This window comes from Dioscorea cayenensis, chromosome 2 (assembly GCF_009730915.1).
Source record: "Dioscorea cayenensis subsp. rotundata cultivar TDr96_F1 chromosome 2, TDr96_F1_v2_PseudoChromosome.rev07_lg8_w22 25.fasta, whole genome shotgun sequence".
NCBI classification, from domain to species: Eukaryota; Viridiplantae; Streptophyta; class Magnoliopsida; order Dioscoreales; family Dioscoreaceae; genus Dioscorea; species Dioscorea cayenensis.
The window spans coordinates 3,055,115-3,069,403 of NC_052472.1; the positions used below are offsets into that span (position 1 = coordinate 3,055,115).

The 14,289-nt window shown below is 35.8% G+C and overlaps 1 protein-coding gene across 1 annotated transcript in view; it reads left to right on the forward strand.

Moving 5' to 3' along the window:
• Positions 1-13,330, forward strand: part of LOC120279655 (glutathione S-transferase F10-like) — an 85,882-nt gene extending 72,552 nt beyond the window's left edge. The window contains exons 5-8 of the mRNA XM_039286582.1: positions 11,779-11,831; positions 11,929-12,075; positions 12,338-12,386; positions 12,864-13,330. Of these exons, the coding sequence (XP_039142516.1) occupies positions 11,779-11,831; positions 11,929-12,075; positions 12,338-12,386; positions 12,864-13,330 (716 nt within the window). The remainder of the gene's footprint in view (positions 1-11,778; positions 11,832-11,928; positions 12,076-12,337; positions 12,387-12,863) is intronic.
• Positions 13,331-14,289: the final 959 nt, after the last annotated feature.

Consider the following 14,289-nt stretch of genomic DNA (forward strand, 5'->3'; position numbering starts at 1 on the left):
TCTCATCAGGGATAGTACGTGCACCTTAGAAGCATTTTTGCTAGACCCTACATCATGCGATTGATTAGAGGCATAGGTTTGATCTAGCGTACTTGAGGCATACACATCATTGGCAGCACCGCCCTTCTTGGGAGGCCCACTTTACCTTCCATCAGGATAGTAGAGAGGAGGGATGACACTGACAGTCTTATATAGCATTAGGGGATGAGAGAGCACAATGCCGGGCCATCATATGAGCCAAAGTCAGAGTCAGAGTCGAGTCTAAGTCCAAGCTGGAGGATGGGCCAAAGTCACTTTAGATTAGGTTATAGGAGTTATAGGAAGAAACCCAGTGTCAGTTTTGGGGCATTGAGCAGGGGCAAATGGAGATTGTCATATCCCAACATTTAGTCAAGAAAGATATGGCTGAGGTGTAGCCTTCATTCGTTGGTCTTCTTTTCCTTTGTTGGCACCATATCTACCGCCACTACACCCGTGGCTCCACTTCTCCCACCAAACACACAACACGCATAAGTTGTCTTTGTGATGTTCATGTTCATTGTTTCTAGTACTTTGCTATATTTTATGATGTGTTTGTTGTTTTGTACTCTGTAGTTAGCAAGGGTCTGTCCCTGCTAAACTCTATTTATTTTGGTTCTTGTCAGTATGCTTTCCATATTTATGAGTTTTGAGTTGTGATAAGCTTCTTAATCTTTATAAGACTATTATAAAAAGAGCTTCACTCTCACCACCCATTTTGGACCAAACTTACCATGTATTTGCACAAGTTTGGTTCAATTCTCACTGAAAATAGGGAAGTTTCTTTATACCATCTCCTTGTGCATATTTGTTATCTGTCACCATGTACTGCTGATTTATGTACATTGAGGGCAAATCTACGATTCTAGGTGTAGGGATGGGGTATTCTATTTGATTTGATGCTTGACTTACTTGTGATAGCTATGATGCTTAGTTAAGAACTTCCTAGCTTGAAAGAAGGCAGATGTGAGTTGTTTCTTTATTTATGCTTTTATGGAAGTCTTGTTTTATCTCAAGTGCACCTTTATGCTTTGTCACGATACTTCCACCTTATACACTCCTGCCAACCCATCACTTTGTTTTTGGCATTAGAATGTTAAATTTACTTTCAATTTTCTTTGAAGGGCTTTTTTGCCTTTATTGTTTTTTTTAGCCTTAAGTAAAGTTTTTTGTAGCAGGTATTGAACAAAATGACATGAGATAGAGTATGTATATATGTATATAAAAAAAGGGGAAAAAGGCGTCTATGACAGTATTCCTCTGCTAATAAAGCATAAATGCGTCTATGCAGACATGTAATCGAGTAAGTTGGGTGGCTCTTCTGCCTAATCATCATGTGCATCATCTAGAAAGATTTTGTGGGGTCTACATTAGTCGGACTCAGAAAAAATATATATACGCATAAAATAAAATAAAATTTCTCTACTTATCTCCTGGCACCTATATACAGTCACTTAAGGGCTAGAGTTCTATTTAGGAAATGAAGGACCCTCGACTGATTGTTGAGGGTGTCTTTAGGATCTCTAGCACTAGTTATCATCTTGTGTGGGGTGAATGGACATCCTTGGGAAATCGAGAGTGTGGAGAATGAGGTTGGAAGTTTACACACACTCACAGGAGCACTTTAGGTTAAACAAGACTATTTTTTCTACTTGGTTACTCATTAAACAACTCACTATCTTTATTTCTTTTCATTTGTGCTTGTGGAGTTCTTTACTTTTGAGCTTGAGGTCATACATTTAGCTACTTATCTTCTTGCCCCTGTTCTTCATTGTTGTTTGCTTGGGGACAAGCAAACATTTAGGTGTGGGGATGTTTGATAAACGGCTAAATTTGTGTGTTCTATACATATATCTATTGTATTATTTATGAATTGATTGATCAATCGATGTTGTTTTTGTGGTTTAATTGGTCTTATTCATGTTACAGGCCTCAAAGATACCTAGGTGAACTCGACAACACAAATAAGAAAGAAATCAACACCAAAAATGATGTTTTAGAGCCCCGAGCACTGCAACAACAATGTAGTAGGCACTATGCCATGAAGAAGTTAGGAAATGATGAAGTCTCGGGTTTTGTTCATGGGGTTTTTAATGGCCATGAAGACCCCTGTGAACCGACTGTGTTGACTAGTTTAGTGTAGTAATTACTGTGGCAATTTAGTGTAACATTTCACTACAGCACTTCACAGATGTTTTGGCAGAAATCCTGAGGCTCTTGTGGGTTCCTTCGCACCCATGAACTAGGCCATGAAACTAACCCGAGAGTGGTTTTAAAAGGGGTTTTAGGGCTTTTGAGCATTGATTCATCCCTCTCCTTGAAGTTCTCAACTCCATAATTCAGATCCGAGATGAAAGAAGGTGATGGAATACATTTTTAAAGCATAATCTACCAAGATACACCCTTGATCCTACTTATAGAAGCTTGGAGATGACGTGGGAGGCCGCCCTCATTACATTTTATGTGGAAGATTTTCATGCAGTCCGAAGAGTCATTCGGCTTCTAACCTTTGAGGGAGTTTTGCTTATGATTGTTTTAGTTATTTTCACCATGATGAACTTTGTATTTTCTTGTATGTATTGCTAAACCCCAAGGTTACCGGATGTCGGTGAACCTTGGGGTGAACTTGCTTGTATGATTTCTTAGTTTGATTTGAATGTAAGTGGTTTTATTTTGTTATTCAAGCTTTGTGTTCTTTAATGTGTTGAATTGCATGAGAACTCTGTGGTTCGACTTCTAGGTTGTACTTAGATGCGCATGATGCCCTTGTATTAGACTCACATAGCTTGAAAGGGATCCATGTACAAATACACCGAGGGATTTGGGTATTTTGTACCCCTCTAACCATTAGGGATGAACCTAGATGTGTGTTTGACCCTAATTAGAGAATTCCCTGTCCCCATTGCAATCATAAGAGAATTTGGTTAAAAGAAATTATGGACCAATACTAGTACGGAATTAGGGGTAATCACTGAAGGATTTAGGCTAACCTACTTTAGGAATCTCTTGGTCCAAAATCACCGCTGCTTTATAACCTTAGAATTCTTCGAGCATTAGTAGTCTCGAGGGAATCTGTATCCGTGACCATTCTTTCCTCTAGATTTTTCACTCTTTCATCCTGGCATATTTGCATCCTCCTTTAGTAGTTTTTATTCCATTTTGCTAGTTTAGGACACTTGCACTCCGATTTGTAGGCTAAACAACAAGTAAAGAGGAAGTAAGTGTAGCTCTTTATCCCCGTGGAATACGACCCCTGTGTCGCTCACAGGATATTACTTGACGACCCCGTGCACTTGAAGGTATTCACACAAGTGACCTCTCGCCATCGCTTCTTTTGCGTGCTCTCCTCAATAATGGTAGGTATAAGCAATGAGGTGGTCTCTTCAATGTGAGGGCCATCCAAGGTCTTCTCAAAAGGCTCTTTATGCAGTGTCTCCTGCATACATTCATCCACAAGTGAGTAAATTCCATCAATGTAATAGCATGTATCATCAAAAGTAGAGGGATGTTTCATTGCATAGGATAAAGTAAAAATTACTTCCTCATCCCCAACCCTAAGTGTCATTTTGCCATTACTAACATCAATGAAGGCTTGGGAGGTGGCTAGGAATGGCCTACTGATTAGTGTTTGTGTGTTAAGAATGCGAAGTATTCTTTCCTTACGATAAGCATTACTTTTATCAGATTTTAGCGCTAATACATGTGTATTTGTGTTCTTTTGCGCATATAGGGTTGTCAAGCCAAATATCAAAGAAATAAGCCAAAGTAGATCGTGAATGCACTTTGTTGATGGGATCATGGAGTGAACAAATGAGAAGACAAAAGTTGTGATCTAAGACACAAGAGTGTGTGCCAACCTCCATTATTGTCAAGCAAATATATAGTTTGGAGGGGAACAAGGACAGTCATATTCGTGTGTCCCTACTTGTGCAATGCTAGCAAGATCATCATCAAATAGGCTTTTAGTTGAAGATGCAACGTGATCTACGGCATAAACGTGTGCCCGTTTATGTTGTCTCGATGAAAAGTATAGATTCGGGAGTGTTTTTGGCAGAGTATTGTAGCAGTTACTGCTCACAACCCATAGAAAATCAGAATTCCATAGAATCCACAAGTCCGTGTGGAAATTCCATAGGGGCGTGTGGTAAATCCACAGGGCCGTGTGGATGCCCGATTCCAACCTATTTAAAGCCGCGATTCAGCCCTATTTCAGCATATTTCTTTCCATCTTTTCTCCATCTTTTGAGAGGCTTGTGGCTAGGGTTTAGAGAGGCTTTTGGAGTGGTTCTATGGTTTCGACACTGCGTTTCTCTTGGAAGATAGTTATTGGGGGACCTTTCATCGACACCGATCTGGCGAGGTGTGCCCTAGGCTTGACAAGGGGACCTTTGGAGAGGACGAGGCTACTCCACAAAACCATCGACACGAATACCGAGGGGGTTTTCCTATAGATTACATGTTTTTACTTCCGATTTCATTATTGATTGTATCTTGCTCTATTGAGAGCTAAACCCCTAGTGAGTACTTGGATTTGTAAACCCTAGGATGTGTTTGTTTCATTAACCTTTTATTATGCTTTACTTAATTGATGTCTTTAATTGAGTTCCAATCTTGAATGCTTGTTGAATGATTTCTCCCTTAGAGTGACACTAGGGTTGAGAGTCTATATTGGTAATCCTTGTGAGTGAGTGACACACCATGAGGGTTAGACAAAGTAAGATTGGAGAGGGTCGAGAGGGTGAGTCGAGAGGTAGTGGAGAGTAACTTTTCCCCTCCGGTGTGATTTATCCTACCTCCACGTTCCAAGAGTTCTTTGCGGTCACAATAGAGTGAAGGGTTAAGGGATGAACTCCGCTGGGGCTTAGTTGCGCGAGCAATAGAGTGAAGCATTGAAGTGACTTTAACACCTGGGGCTTAATTGTGATTAGGGGGCCTTTTGCCTGCACCAAAGGGTTAGATCTACATATAGGAATAGGGTTTATCACTTGGAATCCCGAGAGCTTCTTGCACCTTTATATAGTGTGAGGTGTTGAAACTCGTTGATTTCTCCGCCGGGGCGTAGTTTAGAGTTAGTCACGGTTGACCTTAGGTTTAAGACCGTGTATTTAAGGATGTCCATGACTCATTAAGCATAATAGTATGGAAGCATAATAGTTGGTTTTGCACTTGAAGCAATAATCCTATGAGGAACAATATCCGAGTACCCCACTTTTATAGATTGTCTTTCCTCTCATTTTATTGTGCCTCTCTTTCTTAATTTCTTTAGTTTGTTTGCATCAATCTTTATCCACACCATCATTGTTTCATTTCCACTTAGTTAAGTAGCAATCTTGGTGTTTCTATTCCTTATTCCCTGTGGATACGATACCCCACTCACCTGGGATTTATTACTTCGACAAACCCGTGCACTTGCGGGTCACACACAAAGGGTGTGTCACCTACCAAGTATAAGGGAAACTTCAACATCCTCGTCTACATCTGGAATTACAAAATCTACCAAGAAAATAAACTTTTCAATGTTAACCAAAACATCTTCTATGATTCCCCAAGGATGTCTAATGGAGGGGTCCCCTAGTTGCAATATCATCCTAGTCAGTTTAAGGTCACATAGTCCAAGTTTCCTAAACATGGTGTATGGCATTACATTAATACTAGCACCTAGATCCGCTAAGGCTTTTTCATCAACCAAATCACCAATATTACAAGGAATAGTAAAACTCCCTGGATCTTTTTCTTCCTCAGTAGCCGGTTTTGAAGCAACACCGAACTCCCTTCGATCAATGTCACCGCCGATACCTCCTCAAGTTTCTGCTTGTTTGTTAATGGATCCTTCAAAAACTTAGCGTACTTTGGCATTTGGGACAAGGCTTCCACAAATGGTACATTAATGTGCAATTGCTTTACTGGGGTGGTATTCTCTTCTTAACACTTAGAGTAGGTTCGCTTTCCCTTATTGGGCTCTTAATGAATTCAATTTCTGGCTCTTTTTCCTTCTCCCTTACCTTCTTACTACCCATCCCCAACTCTTTACCACTTCAAAGAGTGATTGCCTTGAGATACTCACAAGGATTGCCATCAGTGTTACTCGATAGACTTCCTTGAGGTCTCTCAGACAATAATTTGGCAATTTGTCCCACTTGGTTTTCCAAATTTCTGAAGAGAAGCCTGTTGGTTTCTTAATGATGCCTCTATGCCCTAAAATCTGTTGTTTGACTGTTGGAACTTGATATCCATACTATTAATAAAACAACTAAGCATCTCCTCCAATGCGGGTCTCTTATCGGTCTGTTGATGAGAAGGAAACCTGGGTGGAGATTTCTGCTGTTATCCTTGACTTCCCCAAGAAAAATTGGGGTGATTAAGCAATCCAGGGTTATACGTGCCACTGTAGGGATTCCCTTGATATTTGGGGGTACTAGCGATGAAATCCACTTATTTAATGGGTCCATGCGCCGCCCCTACGATGGAAAAATCTGAGGGAGCGTGTCCTACCCACAAATATCACAAACCATGATCGTAGATGATTTTTGAGTAAACAAAATGTTAATCTTCCTGCTCAATGCCTCCACCTGGCTACTAATGTTGTAACCTCACTAACCTTAATCATCCCAGGTAGCTTGGCAATCGATTTGCAGCTTGAATTCCACTGAAAATTTTGCATGGCTATTTCTTTAATTAACTATTTGGCCGCCTCTGGGTCATATTGCCAAGCGATCCTCCTTCTATCGAATCAATGAGCTATCAGATACTCTGATTGAGACCCTAATAGAAAATTTGAACTTCTATCCATTCAGGGAGGTTATGATGTGGACATTTCCTCAACAAATCTTAAGGTTTCAGATTCCATTTGTAGGAAGGATGAAATATCACTCCTTAAGTTAGTGATCTTGGCGGGAGAAAAATATCGTCCAACGAAAGTTTCGGAGACCTGCTTCCAAGTTGTAAGTTATCCCTGCGGTAAGGAACTTAGCCATTGTTTGGTCCTTCCTCGCAATGAAAATGGGAAGAGTCTGAGATGAAAAGCATCCTTAGACATATTGCGCACCTTAAAAGTGTCACAGATCTCCAAGGAATTTCTCAAGTGTTCATACTGGTCTTCATCCTGAAACCCATCAAACTAGCACATCTATTGCACCATCTGGATAAAATTTGGCTTCACCTTAAAATAGTTTGTTAAGATAGGAGGATGAAAAATACTGGACCCTACTCCCTCCAAGTTCAGTTGAGCAAAATCTTAAATACTTTGCTATTGCTGGTTCTCGACCATTTCTTCTTCTTGACCAACTTCCACATTTATCTCCACTGATCTTTTTCCCCACAAATTAATCTGCTTGATTCTTCTTCTGAAATTCCTCTCAACTTCCGAATCAAGGTTAGCCAACGGAGACAAAAGTGCTTCCACGGGTCATACAAGTGTGCCTATGCACCAAAAGATTGATCATTGTAAGCTCAAGAGAATAAAATGAATGAAACAAAAAAAAAAATCAAACAAGAATGATTAAGAACAAAGGGGAAAGACAAATATTCAAAAGAAAAGAGTTATATTAACAAACTAGATCACCAGATTCCAAAATTTCCTAAAAGTTGCTGATTCCCGGTAACGGTGCCAAAAACTTGATGAGCTGTCCGCAAGTGTACGGGTCACAAGCAAGTAGTACAGTTGTACCCCGTAAGAGGTAGGGTTGTCGAACCACAAGGACTAGAACTCAAAGGACTCAGTTTTCTTCTGATCTCTAGTTAAATAAAGATTGGGTTAGTTTTAAATAGGAACAGAACAAGAACCAAAGAGAACGGAAGGAAGGAATGGGCAGACTAGGGTTGAGTATTCAACAATAAAAGAGCAATGCCAGGGGTGATCCCTACGAGTTATAGTATGCTGAATTGTTTCTAATGCCTACCAGGTACGTCCTAAGGTTCAAGTGTGTGCTCAAAAGCAATGTTGCATCTATAGTTCTCAAATACACTAAGGTCTGCTAGGGTAATTGTGCATCTCAAACACATCGAGTTTTGCAATCACGATAAGCAATCACAACTATTGTCATCCATACACCAAGTTTTACCAAAGCATTTGTGCAAATCAAACACTTCAAGTTATGCAACACAAGATTTAACTCTAGAATCTAAAGAACTCCGTAGACAATAAACAATTAGTCAAAGCATACAAAATATTTTAGTTCAACACCCCGGGGCACCGCGGACAATTAACCCCTCATGGATAAGTACAAGAAGGAAGAAACAAATGAAAGTCTAGAGAAAGAAGACATAATTCTCCCTTTCTAAGCAAGATGATCTTCCTTGGTGCTAACCACACTTCCCTTGTGCCTCAAACTCACCCTTGATCTCCCTAGATGGTGTGGCGAAGCCTGATCTTCGATCTCATCCAAGTCCTCTTGGTGGAGAAAAGAACCCCCGAACAAAGATGATCTCAAAATCCTAGAAAGATGGAGTAATATGGCAATTTTCGGGCTCAACACGGTCTGCACACAGTTGTGCAATGACCGTGTCCTCGTTAAGGATTCTGAGTGAATTGGGCTTGGAATTCAGAGGGTGAGACACGTTCATGTCATGCTCGTGCCCTTCCTGTGCACCGTCATGCGAAGAGCCACCAGCTCGTGCTTTCCTTGATTAAAAGAAACTGTCTTCAAACTGAGATTTTCAGGGGGTCGCGCACGGTCATGCGAAAACCATGTCTAACCCGAAAGCACGATCATGCATGAATACTTTATTGGTCATCTCCAAGCTGGGATGATCAGGGGGACAGTGCACGGTCGTGCAATGCCCGTATCAGTATTGAAACTTAGCAGAATCTTGATTCTTCTACTCGATTATTCCCCAAATTCACTCCAATTTGCTTCGAGCCCCTAGTTTCTGCACATGGAACAAATATACCTAGAATAGCACCTCAAATGGATAAAATTGTGCTAAAAGACAAGTAAATGAATGGAAAGAGGGTGAGTGAATATGATATGAAATGCACTCATCACAAAAACTGCTATTTATGTGTATATATTATTGTAAATATATATATATATATATAGTTAAATAATGAATCACTAAATTCTACGTAATTGATTTAGCTTGGATAATTTTTTCAAAAAAGAAATTAAGATGAAAGAAAGAAAAGGATCAAACATAAAAATATTTTCAAAATTAATGTTTGAGCCAAAGACAAAGGTTTTTTTTTCTTTTATTGAATCCTACAAATTAAAGTTCTTATATATTTATATACAACAACAATACACATTACTTCTTGAGGAAAACATGTTAAAATTAAATTTATAATACTTTCAAAATAAAGACATAAATGTATATGGTTTAGGGCTTGTTTTGTAGACAGGATAAAGATGATAGGATATGATAGACTATTATATCATGCTATTATCTTTTGTTGGTGAGCCAATATTGGGATATAATAATGTTATCCTACTGACCCATTATATCCTACCGGCAACATAATAACTAATCCTTTGGGGAGAGTCAGGATATAAACGGGTAGGATAAATAAGTAAAAGTTAAATTTACTTTTTTGCGCTTTTATTTGATTTCTCTCATTTATTTAGAGTTTCATTGTATCCCTCTTTTTGATATTTAACCCTGAGGCTTGGGACATGAAGCTTGTCCACAATTAGATAGAACACCAATTTCACTATTTTAAGTAGATCTTCTCATATCCGATCCGGTTAAAGAGTTTTTTTGTCAATCTTTGTGATGAACAAGTTGTTTCTATATAAATCTCTTCTTTGAACATGTCTTATCTTTTAGTTTCTCTAGTCGGATGATTTTTCTTTTTTTCCTAATTGATTTTCATGTAATCTATCTATTTTGCTAAATGTATGGATTTTAGGTTATTATAAAGGTAATTTTCTCTATTTACATATAATTCATTTATATCTTGTCATTATCTCGTCCACTTCAAATATAAAATAGGATAACAAAATGTTATCTAATGACTTATCTGGTGCGCATCAAATATACGATAGAATATGAGTTTATGATACCTATATCATTTCCTACTCATATTCAATCCTTATAACCCATCCACCAATATTCTTTTGTACCTACCAAATGAACCTTTAGTATATTAAAATAAGTTTTTGCCGATGTTAAATATTGAATGAAAAAGTAAATTCTGATTTATATGCATTACTGTAAAAATAAACGGTGTTCTATATATTAAAAAATACATTATTATTTTTAAGTTTCAACACTCATCAAACACATAATTAATTCTAGAAAAATTTTAAACAGATCTAAATAATGTCTAGCACTACCCACTAACCTAACTCACCTTTCCTCAGTTAGTAAATATAATATAAATATTTAAGAAAATCGTAGAAAACCAGTATCCACTTATCTGTTGACCTATAAAAAATAGAATAAATCATGAAAACTAATTATTATAAATAATAAATGCAATAAAATGTAATATGTTATTTAACTCAAGCATACATGCTAGCTATACATATTATAACCAAACTAATCCTATTTTTTATTCTAAAAAATAAATTGCTCTATTATTATTAAAAGAAATAATCAACAGTAATTAGAAAATTAAAGGTAAATAAAAAACAAAAATTTATTTGAAAAATTAAAAAACTGGGAAAAAATTATCAAGACAAGAAGAGAAAATAATTCCACTATAATAAAAATTGAGTACAATGGTGGCGATCAGTTTAGTAAATTTTTTTAATATAATAAAGCCCTAAAACATATTTAAATATGCTCTAATTCAATCACAAATCAACTTAGACCTAAATTCAAATTAGACCTTGTCCTTCTTGATTCAGTCTGCATCTCTTAGGTCCGTGTCTAAATTCTCTGATAAGATCTATACAAACTACTCTCAATTCTTCCTTTACAACCATTAATCCTCAAAATTTTCTCATATTACAAAAAATTCACATAAATTACAGTAGTAGCTTTTAATGTGAAGTCAAATAGAATTCAAGTCACAAATTGTGACTCAAACGACATAAGAGTCATTATTTAGCAAAGAATATATATATATATATATATGTACGAACTAAGTTTTAATTAAATCATTAATAAAGCCAACATATCTAACGAAACTTTTTTAATTGTATTCAATCCCAAAGATTTGCATGCAACTTTTCTTTTTGTCTTTTCTTTTAAAAAAGAAAAGAAAAAAAAATAAGAAAAAACTCATAAACCATTAGTTTTAGCTAGAACACTGTTGAACAATAATTCATGCAAACCTTTTGTATATATTTATTTGAAAACCTAGAAAAAGCTCTAACATGAAGCATCATTTAGTTTTTCTACAATGAACTAAACCAGACAAGCTCCATGTGAATTTACAATAACAAATAAGTCCTTACCCTTTACTTCTTTCTCTTTTTCTTTAATAAACTTCTCTCTCACACTCATACACTCTCACAAGATGGAAGAAGAACACAGCAAGAGACAAGCCAATGTTTGAATGAAAAACAGCTTACTTCATTGACTCAAACTACTTGACTTGCACTACATATAGAGAGGAAACATGACACTAAGGGACAACATCTCATACAACCATTCAAAAAGTAAACAACAAAAAGATAACATGCTAGCTTGCACAGTCCAATCAGCACACAAAAAAATGTCCTTCTTTCATGCACGTACGTACGTGACTAGCAACAGAGAAAATCAACTCCTCAACAACGCCTCGAGCCTTCTGCACTACTTTCACCGTGAACCTTCTGAACTACCTTCACCTTGAGCCTTCTGAACTTCTGATTATAATCTAACATGTCATGTTAGATTATGGTGCAATGTTCATGTTTCCTCTCTTTCTTTCTCTCTTCATCCTTCATGTATAAATACCACCCCTATAAACACGACTTCATTGCTTGTGTTCAAGCAGTGAGATCAGAGGAATTCAATTAAGCTCCCATTAACTGATCCAAAAAGGCAAGTGTAAAGGTCTTTGGATCACCAACTTCAACTGAGGTTGCTAGGGTTTTAGCTTGCCTCTTTGAGAAGGATGTGGACTTCCAACTCATTCGCTTTGATAGTTTCAAGGGCATGTCGAGGAAACCAGATTATCTCAGGCTACAAGTATATATATATATATATATTATTTATATATATATTTCATTATTTTGTTCTACAATTAGTTTTATAATTGGGAAGATGGTTTAATACAGTTGATATGCTAATGGAATAGTTGAAGTAGTTTAATAGCTTGCATGGACGTGCATGTTTGTTGTCTTTGGTTTCCATTAGATTTCATGATGTAACATTATTATTTTTTATTTCTATTTTATTATTTTTTTTATTTGCCATTGTTGGTGATTTTTTTAATTATGGTTTGATGCAGCCAGCAGGTCAAGCTCTCACTTTCGAACATGGTAGTAGAACTCTCGTTGGTATGTTCAATCTCTGTTTCTAAAAATTTTTTAAAATTATTTAAATAAATATTACATTATTTAATTTTTAAATTTTATAATATTTAATTTTTGCAATATCAATCAAATTAAAATTTAGTCAATTAAAATAAAAGCTCTCATTCCAACCGAATATTTAAAAATAATTAATTAACCAATCGATTAATTAGCGATTTTTATCCGCCATCCAAATGTTACATACTCAGTGGCAAAGTTTAAAAGTTTATTTGGAATAAAGACATCTCCTCAACCCAACTTCAACATTTATATATCTCGATCTCTTTCATGATCATATTTCAATTTAACTTTTATTAAGAAAGATTAAAGGTAATTAAATATATATAGAGAGAGAGAGGGAGAGACCTTCTTTTCTCTTTTACTTATTTTTTAATGCAAACCCCGTAAATATTTCATTTATTATTAAGTATTTGATTTACTCATTAACTTAGTAATAAACAGAATCAAGAGAGATATGCAGATATATAGCAGAGAAATTCGCAGACCAAGGGAACAAAGATCTTCTCAGAAAAGGAACACTAGAGAGGGCATTTATAGAACAATGGCTACAAACAGAGATGCAGAGTTTCGATCCACCGACATCGGCATTACTGTTTAACTTGGCATTTGCTCCAATATTGGACCTCGAACCAGACCAAGAGGTTATCACCAAGAGCAAAGCAAAACTAGCCAATTTGCTGGATGTTTATGAGCAAAGGCTCGAGGAAACAAACTATCTTGTTGGAGACAAGTTCACTCTTGCTGATCTTTCTCACCTTCCAAACACACATTATCTCATTGCTGACATGAGATGTGGGCATCTTTTAAGGTCGAAGAAGAGGGTGAGCAATTGGTGGGACAAGATGTCAGAGAGGCCGTCGTGGAAGAAGGTGCTGGAGCTGCAGCAGCAGCCACCTCCAGTGCTCTAAATGTTCTCAAGTTTGTCGGGAAGTTGCTTGCATGCATATGATTGCATGGCTAAGATAGTTATACACTGCTACTTCATTATGTGTCTCTGCTTTTTTATGTTTGTTTGTGGTGCGCTTGTCTTGTTGGTCTTGTGATATGGATGTCTATCTCTCGTATTGTATAATCTAATAAATAAGGTGTCATGTATAAAGTCTAATTAAGATAAACGAAGTTCTCTTTATCGAGTTGCTTGTTTGTTCCAATAACAATCATCATCAATCAATTATGACAACTACAATACACGAGAGGACGATAGATTCAAATTTATTTCTTATTACATTTTTTTATCTTACTAGTTTAAAGGGTTATTTGATTATATATAATGAAATCATATGTAAACGAAATTACAGTGTAAGTGAAAATGTCTGTATTTCAACTTACATCATTGTTGTTTGAGCTGACCGTATTTATAAATGATGCATTTACTTTTTGTGTGTTTGATTTGATATAAATTTAAAAGTATAGTAACCATGTAAGTAAATTGGTGAGATTACACCATTACCTATTATTATTATTATTAATTATTTAGTACTCTTTATTAAAATTAATTTAAATAAAAATAATTAATTAATTAATTTAATCAATTTTAATATTTCTTTAATTTTATTACTTGAAAAAAATTTTATAATTAATTTTATTAATTTTATAAAAAAAACTTATGATAAAGTATTTAATTTTAAAAATATAATATTTATTTAATTTTATTACTTAAAAGTATTTTTATAATTAATTTTTGAAATCAATATAATATTTTCCATAAAAAAATATTTTTGTCATAAAAATATTTAATCATATAAATATCAGATTATAAAAATATTTGATATTTATTTAATTTTATTACTTAAAAATATTTTTATAATTATTTTTTAGAACAATATAATATTTTCAATAAAAAATATTTTTGTCATAAGAATATTTA